The 20,083-nt window shown below is 42.1% G+C and overlaps 1 protein-coding gene across 1 annotated transcript in view; it reads left to right on the top strand.

The window, feature by feature from the left end:
• The window catches only part of LOC149158069 (cyclic nucleotide-gated ion channel 1-like), a 418,588-nt gene that overhangs the window by 95,220 nt on the left and 303,285 nt on the right, over positions 1–20,083 (top strand). The window contains exon 3 of the mRNA XM_089436102.1: positions 440–1,019. Coding sequence (XP_089292228.1) covers positions 440–1,019 — 580 coding nt within the window. The remainder of the gene's footprint in view (positions 1–439; positions 1,020–20,083) is intronic.

The following is a 20,083-nucleotide window of genomic DNA, read 5'->3' on the forward strand; positions in this document are numbered from 1 at the left end:
GAAAAATCTGTATAAATTTGCAAATGAAATAGGGAATTGAGAGCATGAGATGAACTTCTTTTCTATTCTAAAATATTTCTGGACTTTCCTATACAAACATATCACTGCAAATTTCTTTAATTTTGCTAAGCTGCTTCTTAATGTTGAATAGCAAATTCTTCATGCTTTTGAATTTCTTTTGATCATAGGGCTTAGCTCTTTATGTTCAGATGTTGGTAGAACAGTCTTATATCACTTTTTTCTTCCCAAGATTAAAACTAGAAATATGATACGTTATTTCTCTAACTTATTCTAACTATATTTTATCTGGTTGTAGCTAGCAGCGGCTACTTAGTCTGTTTTGATGAATTTTATTTTTTCCTTTATCTTTTTCAGTAATATTAACACATGGAATTTCTGTCAAATATATTTGATAATGAATTGGATTTTAATTTGATAGGTTTGAAAGTGATTTAGGATCTCAGAAATCTCTGGAATCAGATAGGAAGGGACTGGGTAAATATAGTTTCAGTTTGGAAAGTTTTGAACGAACACCAAGTTCTATATCTTCTTCTGTAAGGAGAGGGTTGGAAAGGAGCTCGGAAGGATTGAAGAATATTGGTCGGTCATTGCGTTTTGGAGTTTCAAGGGAAGTTTTTTCTGAGGACCTCAATTCCTCTGAAAAAGTAATATTTAACCCTCAAGATAAGTTCTTCCAGAGATGGAATAAAATCTTTGTTCTAACATGCATTGCAGCAATATCAGTGGACCCCTTATTCTTTTATCTTCCGGTCATTGATAAGAAAGCAGAATGCCTTGATATAGATCACAACTTAGCAATCACTGCTACTGTGCTTCGGACAATCACTGATATCTTCTACTTAATACACATGGGCCTTCAGTTTCGTACTGCCTTCATTGCTCCATCATCTAGAGTCTTTGGGAGAGGGGAGCTTGTCATCGATCCTGCACAAATAGCAAAGCGCTACTTGTCAACATACTTCATAGTAGACTTTCTTGCTGTTCTGCCTCTTCCACAGGTATGGAATCCCAGTGGTAACAATTGAATAACTTGTCATGGATAGTTTCATGGTCTGCTTTCTTTTTGATGTTATCATTTATACTTTGAAGTTTCAAATTTTCAATTTGAAAAAACAAACATTAGTGTGTAGGTGAGATACAAAAACATGTATGCTTTAGGTGAATTCTGTTGCTTAAGAACTGTGGCTTCTAGTTGTTAAAGGTATGTTGAGATGCAAGAAAAGGTCCATGTGTTATTGGCATGGCTATTCAAGTAACAGGAATTTATTCGATGAATCATAGGTAAACAGTTGCAACAAACTTTGAAGTTTGCTTATTTCATTTATAAAGATAATGAACTTATGTGAAACAGATATTTACAACTAATAATGATCATGTCACCTGATCAACTAACACATAAATTATTCATTCATTTACTTCCAAATATATTATATAAATTTTTATTTTGAAAAATTCAACTTTTTTTGCTTTCTAGTTTATGTGAGTCCTGAGATGACTGCACAACTAACCTGTGGATTGAGTAGCCTGACCTAGGGGCATCTAAGTCATCAAAATCAGGGCTATGGGGGAGCGCCCCCCCGTTGAATCCACTCTCTACCTGGTCGGGATCGATACAAGGAGTGAGGAGTTACATATACCAAAATAGGAGTGTAACTTATGCCATAAAGGAGAGGAGTGTAACTTATGCATTTAGGAGAGAAGTGTAACTTATGCATTAAAGAGGTGTAAGAGAAATCTTTTTATGATGAGTCTTTAAAGTGTGTAAGAGAGTGTAAGAGGTGCGTAAGAGCATTAAGGAGAGAGGAATGATTCCATTAAGAGAGAGAGAGAGTAACATAGGCATTAATTGAGGGGAGTTACATATGACATGATTGAGTTTCATGATTAAGAGACTTGAATTTCTTTTTAACAATAAAATAATAATATCATAAAGAGGGTACTAGTAATAATAATCATAATATTGATGATTAAGTTAAAAATTAAACAATTGAGATGGATTAAGGACAAGTTAAGTGATTTTCCATCATATATATATGATTACGAATTGATGGAAGGTGATTTACTATTTTTGTGAAGTCATGGTTGCAAAGATAGACATGACTTTCTATTTTTAGAAAGTCACTTTAGAAAGGTCAGAAACAAAATTTTATTCAAGGAAATTCATCCCATAGCTGCCAATTTTCAACACTCCCTCTTAGTTAGGGAGAAATTTCTTTATGATGCTAGGATCTCTGCTATCTCTACTTTGGAACAAAGATGTTACAATCTAATGAAGAAGAATCATCATAGGGGAGATACATCCATCACCCTATACACACTCGGGGGGGATCCAATTGTCAACACATGACAAGCATCTCACTCATCCAAGGCTCATCACAACTTGGGGGGATCCACTTGTCAACACATGACAAGGATCTTGCACATCTAAGGCTCATCATTGCTTGGGGGGATCCACTTGTCAAACATGACAAGGATTTCACTCATCCAAGGCCCCTCACTGCTTGGGGGGATCCACTTGTCAACACATGACAACGATATCGCACATCCAAGGCTCATCATTGCTTGGGGGGATCCACTTGTCAACACATGACAAGGATCTCACACATTCAAGGCTCATCACAACTTGGGGGGATCCATTTGTCAACACATGACAAGGATCTCACACATCCAAGGCTTATCATCCATGACCACGCTCTCTAGGAAGGGTTACATCTGTCAGCCCAAGCTACTCTCTAAAAACCAAGAACTTTCCTTTCGGCAAAGGCTTGGTAAGAATGTTGGCGGTTTGGTCATTAGTCGCTATATGATGAAGTCTTATTGCTCCTCTTTGCACCATATCCCGAATATAGTGATATTTGATCTCAATGTGTTTGAACCGGTCATGGAACACATGATTTTCAACAAGTTGAATCCCACTCTTATTGTCACAGTAAATTACTGTAGTATCCAATACTTTCTCAAACAACTCTCCAAAGAGCTTCTTTAGCCATACTGCCTCACAACTTGTCATGTCCGTTCCTAAATTAATTTGGAACAAGATTAATTATTGCATTTTGGGGCCAATTTTGGAGATAGTGGGGCCCATTCGATTTTATTAGGAGAATTTATTTTGTTGTGGTTAAGTTCCATGTGGGGGCCACCCACATTAGGGAAATACGCACGCCCTAGTTTGAATTGCGTGGAGGGGAAAAGTTGATGGTTAAGTGAGGGCCCACGATGGAGGGGAAAATTGGAGGGAAAAGTGCTCCACAAAATCTATGTAAGGAAGGCAACTCTCTTCATTTCATCATCTTTTGGCATATCGATTTGTCTTTGGTTGCTCGAGCTGCTTAGCTGAGTCACTTGCTGTTCAGCATGAGTTCTTCAAGTGAATAACTCTCCCTTTCTTAGAGGGATTTCGAGTGCCACCCTAGGAAGGTTTTTCTTCATACTTCCAGAGGAGGATTTCGTTGTGGTTTCTAGCAGTTGCATTCATCTCCAGGTGGTGCGTATTACCGGAGGACGCAGTGAAGAGGAGGTCGAGTTTGCTTCTGGTGTTTGGCAGTGGAGTTTGGTTGGGAGATTTTCCAGAGAGGAGGCATAGGAGGTTTGTTGCCATTTTGGAGAGTTTGGGTGTTGGAGGGGAGTGCTTCTTTACAGTACAACTTTCGCACTTCCTGGGCCAGCGCAGAGGTAACACTTGGTGCACACGTGGGAGGTAGAGTATTAGTCTTTGAGGCTGAGCTTTGCCGAAGAAGTTAAGGGAAGCATTTATGGAGGAGATTACTTCATTTCCCGAGCTTGGGAGGAGGATTTTGCTGGTGTTCCTTGTAGGTCGTAGTATCATTGAACAGTTTGGAGGGCATAGGGCATATTAGAGGCCGAATTCGGGAGGTTGGATTCAGACCAAACCCTTTTTGGGTTTTTGTGGCTTTTGGCCAAGGAGCTTGGGGTAAAGTTTCAACATTTTTTGAGCACCTAAGACGGGGTTTCTTGCAGTTCCTTTCCAGCCAGCAGTGCAGTTTTCTGGGGACAACGCGGAGCATTAGAGGAGCAGTCATTTCCAGCTTGTGATTATTGTTTTATCACCTGGGTTCTGTCATGTGTGCGCTTGAGGCAAGCCCAGGTGCATTTCTCCATACTGTTGTATTTGCTCCATTCATTAATAAAATGGCTCAGCTGGTTCTCACTTCTAGAGTTTTATGAGCATTTGCTGATTGTTTCAATTTTCTATGTTGTAAATCGATTTTTCTTTTGTATGTCACTGTTTGTTTAAGTTTGGAACATTACAGTGGTATCAAAGCTCAGATTCTGGCTCAGTCGTGGGGAACTTTCCTATGAGTGAGGAGGATCGAAAAAACGTTACTTACAGGAGGCAATGGTACTGAAGCAGGGAAAGAGAGTTGGAAATTACTCTCGACTCAGAGGATTGTGGGAAGACAGTTGTAGTAGAAGATATGGGAGAGCCCAAGAGTAGGGAGGAAATGGCCTTCGATAGTCTCTTGAAGGCCTTGAGCGATCTGGCAAAGGGACAGAAGGAAATGCTAGATGACATTAAGATGCAGAATTGGGAATAGAGCACTCACCAAGAGTTTGTATTCAGAGAGACCTCAGGGGCCTCTCAACAACTTGATCATCTTTCACCTACTGCGCAATGACCATCTTTGAGTGAGCTAACTCGAGCTACTCTACCTTCTTTCCTACCTTTGGCATAGGGTGAAACAAGTGGAGGAGAGAATCCATCTCTGATGGGAGAGCATTTTAGAGAGTGGCAATACATGGGAGCTGATTTCAAGGAGGCTCTATCTTTCAGAGATTTTTGCCAGCTCAAATAGAACGAGAGAAGGAAGGGCTATAGAGGCCATGGTACACAGAACTATGAGCTGCATCATTCTATTGGGAAGATGTGTTTTCCTACCTATGATGGCACTACAAGTGCACAACATGTGCTTGGGTAGAGAAGCTGGATACTTACTTGCAGCTCAACAGGATGACAGAGGTAGAGGCCATCGAGATGGCCACATTGCACTTGGAGGGGGAGACACACGATTGGTGGTTTCATGGTTTGTCCACTCTAGGGCATGCCAGCTTGACCTCCTATGAGGACTTCACGCGGAGATTAGTGGAGTTCTTTGATCAGAGGGATCCAGAGCCTCACTTCAGGGAGTTGACCCAGCTCAGACAAACAGGGCATCCAGAGCATTATATTTCATAGTTTTTGAGGGTCTCAGTCATGGTACCTAATTTGTCAGATGCGAGGAGAGTATACACATTTGTGGAGGGGTTGACAAAGCCACTACAGGGACTGGTGAAGTCACGCAGACCATCTACTCTTCTCGAGGTAGTATCTTGCACTCGAGATTTGTAGGGGCCCATCCCCAAGACCTGAGCCCCATTTCCTACTTGTAGTTCCTATCCTCAGAAGGGAAGTGACACTAGAGCGCTCACAACACAGAGAGTAGCCCAAGGGCGGGGACAGTTGGATGATGAGACCAGGAGAGATCTCAGGAGGAGGAAGTTGTGTTTTACATGCCAAGAGCCTTGGGCACTAGGCCATAAGTGCACAGTGGGAAAGGCCCATTACATCAAGATCTTCTCAGACAGTGATCAGGAGGATGATGTGGAGTTGGAGCTTGGTGGAGGAGACAGCGAGAATCTAGAAGGGAGAGGACCACCACCACCACCCCCACAAGGAGGAGCATCTTTTGCACCAGCCGGGGAGTCCTAGCTTCTTTGTGCGGGATTCCCAAATTTTTGACCATTAGAATCAGAGGTATGGGCATGGGCAACGTGTCTCAGTTTTAGTAGACAGTGGGGCCACCCACAATTTTATTGATGCTCAGATGGTCCAGAGAAGGGGCATCACCACTGTAAAGTTTGAGGGGTTTTCAGTCCTAATACCGGGAGACAGGACTATGCAGTGCACTCGATATGTTCTACTTCTCACTCTGACAGTGACTACGGGGAACTATTCGATGACAAACCAATTTTTCGTGGTGGATGTATCAGATACCAATGTGGTGTTGGGTGTCCAATGGTTGTATTCCCTTGGCTGGGTTACCATTGATTGGAAGCAGCTTGTGATGGAGTTCGCTGGGCCAGATGGCAAGCCGGTGGTTCATTCGTACCACCCTTAGACAGTTTTGGCCCACAGGATGAAGGTCGATTTGAGGCATGGAGACATAGCCTGGGCTGTAGAGCCGAAGATTTCAGAGGCTGGGGGGAAGGTCAAGCCACCAGATCCAGACATACAAGTAGTACTGGATAGATATCTGGTAGTCTTTGGAGATATATCGTTGGGACAACCACCTGACAGGGGGTTCGAGCACACTATAGAGCTAGAGCCTGACATGCAGACAATCATTACTACACCCTATAGGCATCCCAAAGCGTATAAGGATGAAATTGAGAGGGCCAACAGGGAGCTGTTGGCGTTGGGCCACCTCAGATCGAGTTCTAGTCCATTCGCTTCTTCGGTTGTGCTAGTGAAGAAGAAGGATGGGACTCTCCGCATGTGTATTGACTACATGGCCCTCAACAAGAAGACAATGAAGAACAAGTATCCCATTCCGTGTATTGACGAGTTGATGGACGAACTTAGAGGAGCCAAGTACTTCTCTAAGATAGATTTGCAATCGGGGTATCATCAGATTCAAGTGAGGGAGCAGGACATCCCGAAGACAACTTTCAGATGTCATTATGGGCATTTCAAGTTCCTTGTCATGCCTTTTGGGTTGACCAATGCACCGGCTACTTTCCAGTCGTGCATGAACTGTGTGTTCAGAGGCTAGCTGAGGAAGTTTGTACTAGTATTCTTTGATGATATTTTGATCTACAACAGGACATGGGAGGAGCACCTGCAACAATTAGAGACAGTCTTGCATATATTGGAGGAGCAACAGTTCTATGCCGAGATGTCCAAGTGCAAGTTTGGGCTGACAGAGATGCTTTACTTGGGGCACATCGTAGGCGCAGATGGGGTCAAGGTGCACGAGGAGAAGATTCAGGCCATTTGGGGTTGGCCAGAGCCCCGAGATGTGATAGTGTTGAGAGGATTTTTGGGCATTTGTACCTATTATCGGAAGTTCGTGAAGGGGTTCTCACAGTTGGCAGCACCCCTTACTAATCCGACTAAGAAGGGGGCCTTTGGATGGATAGAGGGATCAGGCAACATTTGATCACCTCAAGGAGGTGAGGAGTTGTTGCTCGGTATTGACACTTCCGGATTTACACAGCCTTTCACATTGGAGTGCGATGCATCGGGTGTGGGGATAGGGGCAGTCTTGTCCCAAGGAGGGCACCCCATTGCTTTTGAGAGCCGGAAGCTCCTACCACATGAGATGTCGTATTCCATATATGACAAGGAGATGTTGGCCATAATGCATGCATTGGCCAAGTTTAGACAGTACTTGGTGGGGAACTGATTTCGGGTGAAGACAGATCACAACAGTCTTCGCCACTTCATGGGGCAGCAGGGCCTCAATGACAGGCAACAGAGGTGGGTCAGCAAGGTGCAAGCCTACGATTTTGATATTGAGTATGTGTGGGGGAAGCACAACGTGGTGGCAGATGCACTATCTAGAAGACCAGCAGGACTTTCACTCATGAGCATTTGCCATGATTGGAAGGCTCAGTTATTGGTAGAGTACTCCAAGGATCGTCGGGCGTGCGATATCTTGGAGGGCAGCTATGCAGATGAGCGATACAGGGTGATGAATGAGGTCATTTATTACAAAGGGCGCATATTTTTGGTTTCAGGATCCCAGTTGAGAGAGCATGTCCTTCGAGCCGCTTGTGATTCTCCTTTGTCTGGGCACCAGGGGTTCAGGAAGACTTATATGGCAGTGAGAGAGTGCTTCACTTGGAAGGGCCTCAAAGGCGACGTGTTGAGGCATGTGTAGGAATGCGAACCTTGCCAGAGGAACAAAGGAGATTTGACTCATCCAGTAGGATTGTTGCAGCCTCTTCCCATCCCTGAGGGGAAATGGGAGAGTATCTCTATGGATTTCATCACTGGACTTCCCTCGATGCAAGGGAAGGATTGCATTTTTGTCGTGGTCCACTGGTTGACCAAATTTGCGCACTTCCTTGCCATACCAACACGATATTCAACCTCGGAGGTGGCAGAGTTGTTCTTTAGGGAGGTCTTTCGTTTGCACGGACTCCCTAAGACTATAGTCAGTGACCGAGATAGCCGATTCATGGGAGGATTTTGGCAGGAGCTTTTTCAGGCTAGTCGACACTGAGCTCACCCCGAGCACCAACTATCATCCACAGACCGATGGCCAGACAGAGAGGGTGAACCAGTGGTTAGAGGGCTATCTCAGGAACTATGTGATAGGGCAACAAAGGGCTTGGATTTGATGGTTGCATCTGGGAGAGTATTGTTACAACACCACCCATCACATGTCCATTGGTATGACTCCTTTCCGTGCTTTATATGGTTATGATGCTTTGTCTTTTGCTGACATTGTTTTTGGAGACAGTAGGGCCCCAAAGGCCAAGGATTGGATCCTAGAGAGCCAAGATATCCTCAAGGCTCTTAAGGATAACTTACAGACAACATAGAACCAATAGAAGATGTATGCTGACAGGGATAGAGTAGAGAGGCATTTCGAGGAGGGGAACTTGGTGTACCTTCGATTGCAGCCTTACCGATAGTCCACGTTGAATCATAAGGGGGCCAAGAAGCTGTAGTCGAGATTCTTCGGGTCTTACAGGGTGATCAGGAGGGTTGGAGAGGTGGCTTATGAGTTGGAGCTACCACCAGGGAGAAGGATCCATAACATTTTTCATGTGTCATGCCTCAAGAGGGTGTTGGGGCAACAGGTTACAGAAGTTATGGAGTTGCCTCCACTTGATGATGAGGGGCACTTGATTTTAGAGCCGGAGGCCATCTTGGAGATCAGGGAGAGAAAGCTCAGGAGTAGGGTCATCAGAGAGTACTTGGTGCGTTGGAAGAACTTGCTAGATGAGGATGCTACTTGGGAAGGGGAGCACATACTTGAGCATCCAACATTGAAGTTGCTTGGGGACAAGCAACATTTGGGAGGGGAGGACTGTCATGTCCCTTCCTAAATTAATTTGGAACAAGATTAATTATTGCATTTTGGGGCCAATTTTGGAGATAGTGGGGCCCATTCGATTTTATTAGGAGATTAGACTTAGGAGAAGTTATTTTGTTGTGGTTAAGTTCCATGTGGGGGCCACCCACACTAGGGAAATACGCACTCCCTAGTTCGAATTGCATGGAGGGGAAAAGTCGATGGTTAAGTGAGGGCCCACAATGGAGGGGAAAATTGGAGGGAAAAGTGCTCCACAAAATCTATATAAGGAAGGCAACTCTCCTCATTTCATCATCTTTTGGCATATCAATTTCTCTTTTGTTGCTCGAGTTGCTTAGCCGAGTCACTTGCTGTTCAACATGAGTTCTTCAAGCGAAGAGCTCACCCTTTCTTCGGGGGACTTCGAGTGCCACCCTAGGAAGGTTTTTCTTCATACTTCCGGAGGAAGATTTCGTTGTAGGATTATTGGAGGACGCAGTGAAGAGGGGGCTGAGTTTGCTTGTGGTGTTTGGTTGGGGGATTTTCCGGAGAGGAGGCATAGGAGGTTTGCTGCCATTTTGGAGAGTTTGGGAGTTGGAGGAGAGTGCTTCTTTACAGTATGACTTTCACATTTCCTGGGCCAGCCTAGAGGTAACACTTTGTGCACACGTGGGAGGTAGAGTATCAGTCTTTAAGGCTGAGCTTTGCTGGAGAGGTTAAGGGAAGCATTTGTGGAGGAGATTACTTCATTTCCAGAGCTTGGGAGGAGGATTTCGCTGGTGTTCCTTGTAGGCCGTATCATTGAGTAGTTTGGAGGACGTAGGGCATATTGGAGGGCGAATTTGGGAGGTTGGATTTAGACCAAACCCATTCTTGGTTTTTGTGGGTTTTGGCCAAGGAGCTTGGGGCTAAAGTTTTAGCATTTTCTAAGCACCGAAGATGGGGTTTCTTGCAGTTCCTTTCCATCTAATAGTGCAATTTTCTGGGGACAGCGCAGAGCATTAGAGGAGCAGTCATTTCCAGCTTGTGATTATTGTTTTATCACCTGGGTTCTATCATGCTTGCCCTTGAGGCAAGCCTAGGTGCATTTCTCCATACTGTTGTATTTGCTCCATTCCTTAATAAAATGGCTCAACTAGTTCTCACTTCTGGAGTTTTATGAGCCTTTGCTGATTGTTTCAATTTTTTGTGTTGTAAATTGATTTTGATTTTGCATATCATTGTTTGTTTAAGTTTGGAACATTACACAACTAGCCATGCTAGCAACAAAGTATTATGCTTCAGCCGTGCTAAGGGCAATAGACTTTTGCTTTCTGCTCATCCAAGATATCATGGCAAATCCTAAGCTGAAGTAGCACCCTGATGTGCTCTTTCTGTCAGTAGAGTTACCAACCCAATCAACATCAGAGTATCCATGTAGCCTTACATCTTCGGCAGTATATCTCAATCCAAGATTGATGGTCCCATGCAGGTACCTCAACACATGCTTTGCAGCAACCCAGTGTGCATGAGCAGGCTTAATCATGTATTGACTCAGAGTATTGACTGCAAAGCATATATCTGGTCTAGTGTTCACTAAGAACATCAGTTCCCCAATCATTTGATGGTACTCAGAAGGATTAGCCAAATCAAGTCTTGTAGATTTACCACAAAGCTCTTGAAATTCATTTCCATTGGAGTGTTCATGGACTTGCACTTAGTCATGCCAAATCTTTCTAGTAGTTTGACAACATATTTTCCTTGAGAAAGGAAAACCTCACCATATTTCTGCCATATCTCCAGGTCCAGAAAGTAGTGCATTAAACCAAGATCTTTCATTTCAAATTCAGAAGCTAACTCGCTCTTACATTGGAGAATAAGAGGTGCACTACTAGTAAAAAATAAATCATCAATATACAATAGCAAAATCAAAGGCATATCTTGGACTGTCTTAAAGTAAAGATTGGATCTACATTGCTTCTAGTAAAACCAAGCTTCATCAAGAAGCTATCTATGTGAGCATACCAAGCTCCTGGAGCTTGCTTCAAACCATAGAGGGCTTTATTCAGCCTACACACGAGTTTTTGGATCATGTGCTTCAAAGTGTAATGTCCCTTCCTAAATTATTTTGGAACAAGATTAATTTCTACATTTTGGAGCCGATTTTGGAGGTGATGGGGCCCATTCGATTTTATTAGGAGGCTAGACTTAGCAGAAGTTATTTCGACGTGGATAATTTGTGCGTGGGGGCCACCCACACTAGGAGAATACGCATTCCCTAGTTCGATTTGCATGGAGGATAAATCGATGGTTAAGTGAGGGACCCACGATGGAGGGAAAATGGAGGGAAAAGTGCTCCATGAAATCTATATAAGGAAGGAAACTCTCCTCATTTCAACATCTTATCTTTTGACATATTGAACTCAATCTTAGTTGCTCGAGCTGCTTAGCCGGGTTACTGTGTTGTTTAGCACACGAGTGTCTTCGAGTAGAGATCTCAACCCTTGCTTCGGTGGACTTCGAGTGTCAGCCCTAGAAGGGAGTTCTTCTTCATCTTAGTTCGTAGTAGCAGCAGGGAGATGAGTTACAACAGTTGTAAGTTGAGTACTAGCAGCAAGGGGAGTAACAACAATGTAGGGATTGCACGGTCACAGCATGAGGTACTCTAGGAAGTTGGAGAGACAGGAGCATCCTTCATCATTTTTAGGAGTATAGAGGGAAGCTACAGACAAGAAGGCCATCCTACACGCAGCTCTCATTTTATCACACGCAGGACTGCGTCATCTCCTCCATGGCTGCGCAGTCATTAGAGTGAGACTCTTTGGGGCAGCACCATCCGGGGGAGTTTGGAGCTAGGAGGTTGGGAGATCATTTGGAGGGCCATTTGAGGATGATTGCTGGAGTTGGGAGAGCAGAGATTGACAGGATCATTCACAGCGACAAAATTTGAAATTGGAGGACGGCTAAGCTGTGAAGGGTCAATTTTTGAGGGTTGGAACCAAGGGAAACCCTTTTTGGGTTTTTCTGGGTTTTGGGCAAGGATCACACTCCTAATTTTATAGAATTTTCTGGGTATATATGAGGGGTCAAACAGGGGTGCCAACTCAGCTAGCAGCTAGAGGAGCTAAGGGGAATTTGGGCCAATTCCTTCGTGGGTTATTCTGGGTTTCTTACGTAGAGACTCGGATTAATTTCCTAGAATTTTCTGAGCAACAGGGAAGGCTCTAACAACAAATCATTTCAGGCAGCTGCACCTTTCTGGGCAGTAACAATGCAACTCTTAGGCTGGATTACCAACAGATTTGCGGAGGGTGTTCCATTTTTCATTTTGGGGTTTTGTTAGCTTGCCTAGAGCAAGCCCAGGTGCACACATTCCAACACCTTGTTGTACACCTCTTCCCATTTAATAAAATGAGTAGATAGCGAAGTTTGGTTGCCAATTTTGTGGTCTGATGGTCTGATTTAATTTTATGGTGTTGTTTTAATTGTCTGTTTTGCATAGCACTATTTTCCCTAGTTTGGAACATTACACAAAGCCTTGTGGTTGCTCCACAAATACTTCTTTAAGGAAGCCATGTAGAAATGCAGTCTTCAGTTCCATTTGGTGAAGAGACCATCCTTGGCTACCAGCTAGAGCTACAATAGATCAGATGGGTGGTGTAATGGGTAACAGGGGCAAAATTTTTGTCATAGTCTATTCCCTCTTTCTAAAAGAAACCTCTAGCCACAAATATAGCTTTATATTTTTCAATATTGCCATTAACACCATGTTTAATTTTATGCAACCATTTAGAAAATACAACAGATTTACCTTGGGGTCTTGGAACCACTTCCCATACATCATTATGAATGATGGATTCATATTCTTTAGCCATTGAATCTTTCCACACTTGGGCCTTTACAACTTCTTTAAAAGTGCACGGTTAAGCTTGAATAATGTTGCTCATGGCAACAACATATTTTTGGAACCAACAAGGTTTCTTGCTTTCTCAGAAAGTTCCTCTGGGGCAACATGTTTATCATCATCTTGAAGAGTGTCACGTGTTGAGAAATCCAAAGTGTGATAGTTAAACGATTTTCTTATTATGACATTATCTTGTGATGGTTTTCATTATTATTATTAGTTCTTACGAATTATCTTTTTTCATCATCAAAACTAATGCCAAGCAACAAATAGAAGAAGACACAAGATGTAGGTACGCAGCTAGGGAAAAACCCCATTCTAGATGAAAACCCAGTCAAAATTCTTCCTTCAGTAGAATCAAAATGAGACGACCAAGACCCTTACAACTTAGACTCAAGACTACCTCCATCCATCAAGTCAACCTCATCACTGTGCTTGCACCGAATCCTTATCATTGTGTTTGCACCGAGACTTCATCACTGTGTTTGCACTAGCACCGAAATCATTCACTGTGGTAGCACCGAAATCATATGTTGTGGTAGCACCAAAATATCTCCACTTTACTTCACTTCAATGTAATCTGCATTTGTGTCTTAGAAAGGTATGCCAAAATCCACATACCTTCACTGTAATCCACATTAAAATTCTTCACTGTAATCCACATTACTATGATTGCATCGAGACTATAATTTGATTCTCCTTCTCTAAGTTTTGGTCTGAACCTCCTTATTGCAATAGCACCAAAATTTTCCTCTCCGAAATTCTTATCCGAACTACCTTGATGTGCTTTGAGTGGAGTCCCTATATATATATATATATATATATATATAGGGAAGCCGACTTGATGAGGATTCTTTTTTTTGAGGTTGACAACAAGGAGACCTTGATGGAGGAGGAGTTTAACATAAGAAGATAGACTTTGAATTAAACGAACAAACCTAAAGCCTACAATGGAGGCTTGACCTATGAGAATTGAACCAAGCATGAAACCAATGCTTTAACAAGTCAACTCAATAATAATAAAAAATCTTTTTGCTTTTTCTTTTGACAATAACATTAAGTACAATTTATGAAGACCGAACCTAGTTACATTCTTCAACATCACGAAGCCATAAATGTCTCCTTTTAGAAGGAGGATCACATGGAGGAGAATCCAAAGGATTCATGGGCTCCATGGGTTCATCAACAAGATCATTTTTAACTTCGGGATCTTCTTGTGAAAATTCCTTGAAATGTAGCAATTGGAATAATTTCTCCTAACTGATTATTCAGTTTATTAATTTACCGATTAATATCAAATTAATCACACTGCAATTTCTTCAAAAAATAAAATAAACGTTGTGGAATTAAAATGCTAGCACACAGATAAAAATCAAAACACAGTTATTTTTGGACCATTGTCCCCATAAAAACCCAATGCGGGAAAACTATTGCAGTAGTGAGGGTTTTTATTATTATGCAGCAATAGAATTTTTCAATACAATAAAATGTTGCCAAACTGACAATTCTACCCAAGAGAAATACTGGAAAAAATATACTGAGCGATTTTACCCTCTCTCTGAGCAATTTCAACACCTGACTACCTCTGAAAAGCGAACAATTCACCTAGCTCTGCGTAGGCCTTGCGTCACCTTAGCGCAGACCCTCTCACGCTCAGCCTAGAACTCCTGCAAATCAAGTCGTCTTGCCTGCTGCTGTCTGGGAAAAGTCTCTCCAACACTTTGGAAAATATTCTTGGCTTCTGGAACTGAAAACGAGTTTCTCCTCAGTTGACTCGAATTGCTCACTTGAGGCTCTGTGCTGTCTCTGCACAACCTCCTGGAGAATAATTTCGACCTCCTCTTTCTGACTCTCCGGAAATGGAATCTCTTCCGGAACACTACGCTACTGCCCCTCTGCCACCTGCTACTCGATCTACTAGCTCGATTTCTCCTGCTCAATCACCTACACTAGGAAAATTGAACTGCCTAGATCACTGAGTATCTGCAATGGTGTGTTTTCCATCTACCCATCGACCTTTTCTTATAATCTCTAGTTGGGACTCCAACGACCATGATTAAAACTTAATCGATGCTTGTGATCATCTTCAATTTGATTCGTGTGAGTTTCTAGATGATTCACACCTTTCTTAATTAAGTCCTATCAATTAACCACTTTTCCTAAGTTAGATTTAGGAATTTTTTAATTATGGTCAATTAATTTAATTGAGCCATCTTTAGGTGGAATTTCCAGAAACAATTTCTGGGTTTTGGAGAACTCATGCATTTTAGCATCTCCACAAAGTCTCAAGACTAGAACAGCTTCCGATGCTACAAAAACTAACACTTATTGTATTTCAAATACATCATCTTGACTATCAACATTAGTAGGAGGAAGAGGAGTGTCTCTTGCTTTTCCAAGAGTTGTATCTTCATCAAATGTTACATCCCTGCCAAATACTATATTTCTTTGACCAGGTACATATGTTCTGTAAGCTTTAGAATTCTCACAATAACCAACAAACTTACCTTTCTTACTTGAAGCTTCCAACTTGTTCCTTTTCTCTTTTGGGACATGGAAGTAGACAGGACAACCAAAGATCCTCAGGTGCCCAACTTCGGGCTTCTCGCCAGTGAAGACTTCTTTAGGAGTCTTGTTGTTTAGGGCACGGTGAGGAGATCTATTTTGGACATAGATAACTATGTTCATAGCTTCTCCCCATATAAACTTTAGCAATTTCTGATCATGTAACATAGCTTTGACCACTTCCATGATAGTTCTATTCTCTCTCTGCCACACCATTTTGTTCTAGTTTATATGGTACAGTGGTCTCTTTTCTAATTCTAGCTTCTTTATAGAAGTCAATGAAATCACTGGAAGTGAACTCTCCTCCATTGTCAGATCTTAAAATTTTGATCTGCTTTTCAATTTGTTTTTCTACTATAGCTTTGTAATCTTTGAACATGTTAAAAGCTTGACTTTCATTTTTCAGAAAATAAATCCATGTTTTGCGAGAAAAATCATCCATAAAAATAATCTAATACAAGTAACCAACAAGAGAAGTTATAGGCATTGGTCCACATAAATCAGAATGTACAAGATGCAATACTTGACTGGTTCTACTTTTACTTGAAGGGAATGGTCCCTTCACATGCTTTCTACTTACACATCCTTGGCAAACGTCATCCTGATCAGATCTGATTTTCGGCATTCCGGAAACCATCTTTCTCACATGATGTAATGCTTTGTATGCAAGTGAGCGAACCTTAGTGTCAAAGTTCACTTTAATGATTGATGTCACGGATTGGTGCATGAATAGGTCTTCCATTGATTTTGTATAGACCTTCACATCTAGATCCCAGAGTGAGGGCATCTCTCATGTTGGATCTCGATGGCCAAGTGAGAACTTTACCATTTAAGAAAGCAACTTTCATTCCTTTATCTTCTTACGCTGATAGGGACACAATTTCTTCTTTAAACCAGGTACATATAAAACATATTCAAGAGTCAAAGTTTTAACTTGAGCCATGTTACCGCTCAAACTAGCAAGGGGTCCTAGAGGTGCACTTGCTAGGTCAAGAGCAACAATGAAGCTAACGCCCACTGTCACCACAACTAAAGCTTCGTACTCTTTACGGACTTTCACCGATGGGAGGAGACTCGATATATAGAGAATCACTTATAAATGATAGATCAACTAAGATGGGTGTGAAGTGATCTTGGGGACCCTTTCCTAGGGGAGGCTCAAGAATGGGACTTGCTTGCTTCTTAAGCAAGGTACAAAACTTTCTAGGATAAGGGGATGAGGATTTAAGGGCTAGGTTCAAGGAATGTGAACTGTAAAGGAGCTTCCAAAACCATAAAATCCTTATTGAACTTGGTTTCCCAAGTGGTTTTTGAAGAATTGACATTTCAAAGGTATGGGACCACATAGGACCAAGTGGACCTAGGTTAGGTCAAGAGGAAGGAGTCTAGCAACCAATGATAGATTTGACCTAAACAAGGAGGAGAAGGGGATCAAAGAAATGATTTTTACTCAAAGGTGCAAAATGATCCCTATGAGGAATTAATCTAGGGAATCTTAGGGAAATCACCAATCTCGAGGCTAGGGCTTGATATATCTCATAACCCCACCATCAAAATTTCCTCAAATTTGGAGGAGGCCTAGGAGACATATCAACGCAATAGAGGCCAAGAGATTGATTTTTTCTTATGGGTGGTTTGTCAGTAAAATGTAGCCCTAGGAGCCCTAATGTGGCTAGACCTAGAATAAAGAGGAGAAGGTGAAGAAAAATGTTTCTTTGAGTGATCACCTTATGGTAGACCAATGCCTAATCCTTTGGGGAGATTGGAGTCGAAGAATATGAAGATAGATTTCGTTTCTAGGTCAAGGAGGCCTTAAGATCAACTTTCACTTGTCACTAGGGCAAAGAGAAAGACCTTAAAAGCTTTTATACTTCGTTTTGCAAGGTGAAGTGGTTTATCAAGATAAATTCAACCATAGAATTATCCCTAGGAGAATTCGCTCAACATACATGGCCCATACATAGAGATATGCTATATAGAAACATAATTCCACAATTTTGCAGCAAATGCATGCAACAACTAGCCTTAATATAGCGAAAATCTCATTATCAATGCATGTGACAAAGTAAAAAAATACTAGCATTAAATTTGCACTTACATGTAAGAGAATATATCCAACCACCAATAGACTTGCCAATCGTGAAGCTCCAAGATAAGAAAAGACAATCCATACATCAAAATTCATCCATCCTCCAAATTTTCGTCCACCAAGAAGGAATAGTGAAAATCTCAAGAGAGATACAAGTCCAAACCAAGTGATCGTGAGAAATGAACTCTCATCATTTGTATTTATACTCTCCGAATGAGTTCGATTTACCTATTTGAGCCTACATTAGCCCATAAAATAAAAATAATGTGCAAATAACTAACTTTTGGTGACAAGCCCACCAAACTAGCTCATAAACAAAATAACAAGCCTCTCAAGAGGTCGAATAATCAATAATGCATGTCATTGGGCTCTCTAAGAAGCCTGATGAAGTCCATAAGTGCCAAAATGATGAATTGGACTTCCAAAAGTAATGGACAAGGGGTTGGCCCCTTGTTCTCCACATAATAAACCTGTGGTGCTCCCAATGGTTGTGAGGGCACACAAGTGACCTCATGGGTCTCCAAGTAAGTCGAAGATGCCTGTAGACCATCTGTAAGGGCTCAAATGATGGTGTAAGTGATGCCACATCAACATACAAGTCTTGGATCATTTGCTAAGTGCATGGTACAACTATGGGGCTGGTTGGGCAAAGGTGAACCAGGTGCATCTTCCTCGTCCAATAACTAAATCTCGAGCAATCTTTGAACATCTCTAGGGATCTATGGAGTGTCGTCTACTGCTGTGGAGGCCCATGGCTCTCAACACACACCCTACATGTGCCAATGTAGCCATCTGGAGGGTCAGGACCCCGTATAGGGAGACCAAACCCAAGATGGAGACCGCCTGCAATCCTGCATAAGATCCAATGTGTCCCCTAGCCTTCCAATACAACAAGTCATCAAGGAAGTCGAGTAAAGGAGCTTACAAACCATGGACAACAGGTGGGAACTTCATAATGGCATGCCCTTCCATAATGGGCTTTGGCATGTGCCAATGTCTCCAAGCTCCAAATGGGGTTAACCAAGTATCCCATTAGGTGGTTTCTATTTCTAAAGGGGATAATTTGTCCAAGGTACATCTTTTAAAAGTTGATGGCATGTGGTAAAAAGATGAATGGAGTAGGGAATGAAAAGGGGCAGCGCTGCGCCACATGTTGGGTTACAAGGGTATCTAGTAAAAGGGAAGACCACAGTTGGGTATATAATATATAGGAGGGAGCAATCGTGGTAATTGAGGCGCCCCGACCTTGATTTTTCCACCCTTCTTTATATGCCTTTTGCCTTTTATGATTTTTCTGTACTTAACTACTCGGGGCTCAAGGGGTAAGAGCATGATGTGTGAGATATAGTTGTGGATACCCGTTTTAAGGTAGGGAAGTTCAGTGCCCACCAGGGGTTGGGACAATCATGGGTTCCTAAATGATAAAGGAGGCTCATCTAGGGCCTATAGGAACCAGGGTGATGGTCATGATGATGGAGTAGAGATCATGTATTGGCTTTTGCCCACTTGCCAAATGTGTTTGTCTCGGCCATCTTTTGCATTTTGTGATACATTTTCCTGTTGAATATAGCCAATTATGCTTTTACTTTTTTTTTTCATCTTTATCAACCTCCAGGGAATCATTCCAAGCCCGACCCAAGGTGTGGGCAAGGGGAAGGGGAAAACTAGCCCTATGTGGACCTAGGTGGGAGAAATGATAAATGGGGCTTGTTGTCGCATAGAATGTCTAGGCACCACGACAACGGCTCAAATCGGGGGTTGTCACCCTGATCCCCAATCTCTCTGTTTAAACTGTCTCCCTACAACAGGCTAAGGGGGGTAGACCCTATGGAAAAATGGAATGAAGAAGAACTAGTTGGAAACCAGCCAGTTCGGGAGACACAGTGAAGCGACCAAGTACTTGATTTAGATTTTAAGCAATTTATGTCAGTGCCTTTTGGAGTCAACTATCTTGCTAGGAAATTTAGGACCAAGTAATTGATTTGCAACTGCTGCTTGGATGAATGACTATCTTATATGAAGTGTAGATCTTAAAACTAATATGAGATGCAAGGATCTTGGTTAATTTTAGTTAAATGCCTATCTAAGTTTTAACCCTTCGATCCTTTCTATATTGAGCCTGATTTCATAATAATTGGCAGAAAGAAGATAAGGTGAAGCACACTAAGGTGTGATTAGTGATACCTCTCCTGAAATCTAACATACCCGGTGCCTCCGGCGCTGTAGAGAGTTGTGGCTCTGACGACTGCAAGGTCACCGTTTTAAGTACTATTAAAAACAGGCTTCTCAAGCAAAGATGGATGGATACCTATCTCTCTATCGACCAAGCTTATGCTTGGAAGTAAATTTTATTTATGCAAAACTAACTTATATGCAAATGCACCAGATGATGAGAAGAAGTTAGACCCGAGGATTAGAAACACTTGTGTCGCAAAAGCCCTTAATCACCAAAATAAAATGTTCGCTTTATTGGATGAAGACTTAAAAATAAACCCCTGAAAA

This window comes from Pinus tabuliformis, chromosome 5_2 (genome assembly GCF_031772625.1).
Source record: "Pinus tabuliformis cultivar Carrire ecotype Pingquan chromosome 5_2, CPIR1, whole genome shotgun sequence".
Classification (NCBI taxonomy): Eukaryota; Viridiplantae; Streptophyta; class Pinopsida; order Pinales; family Pinaceae; genus Pinus; species Pinus tabuliformis.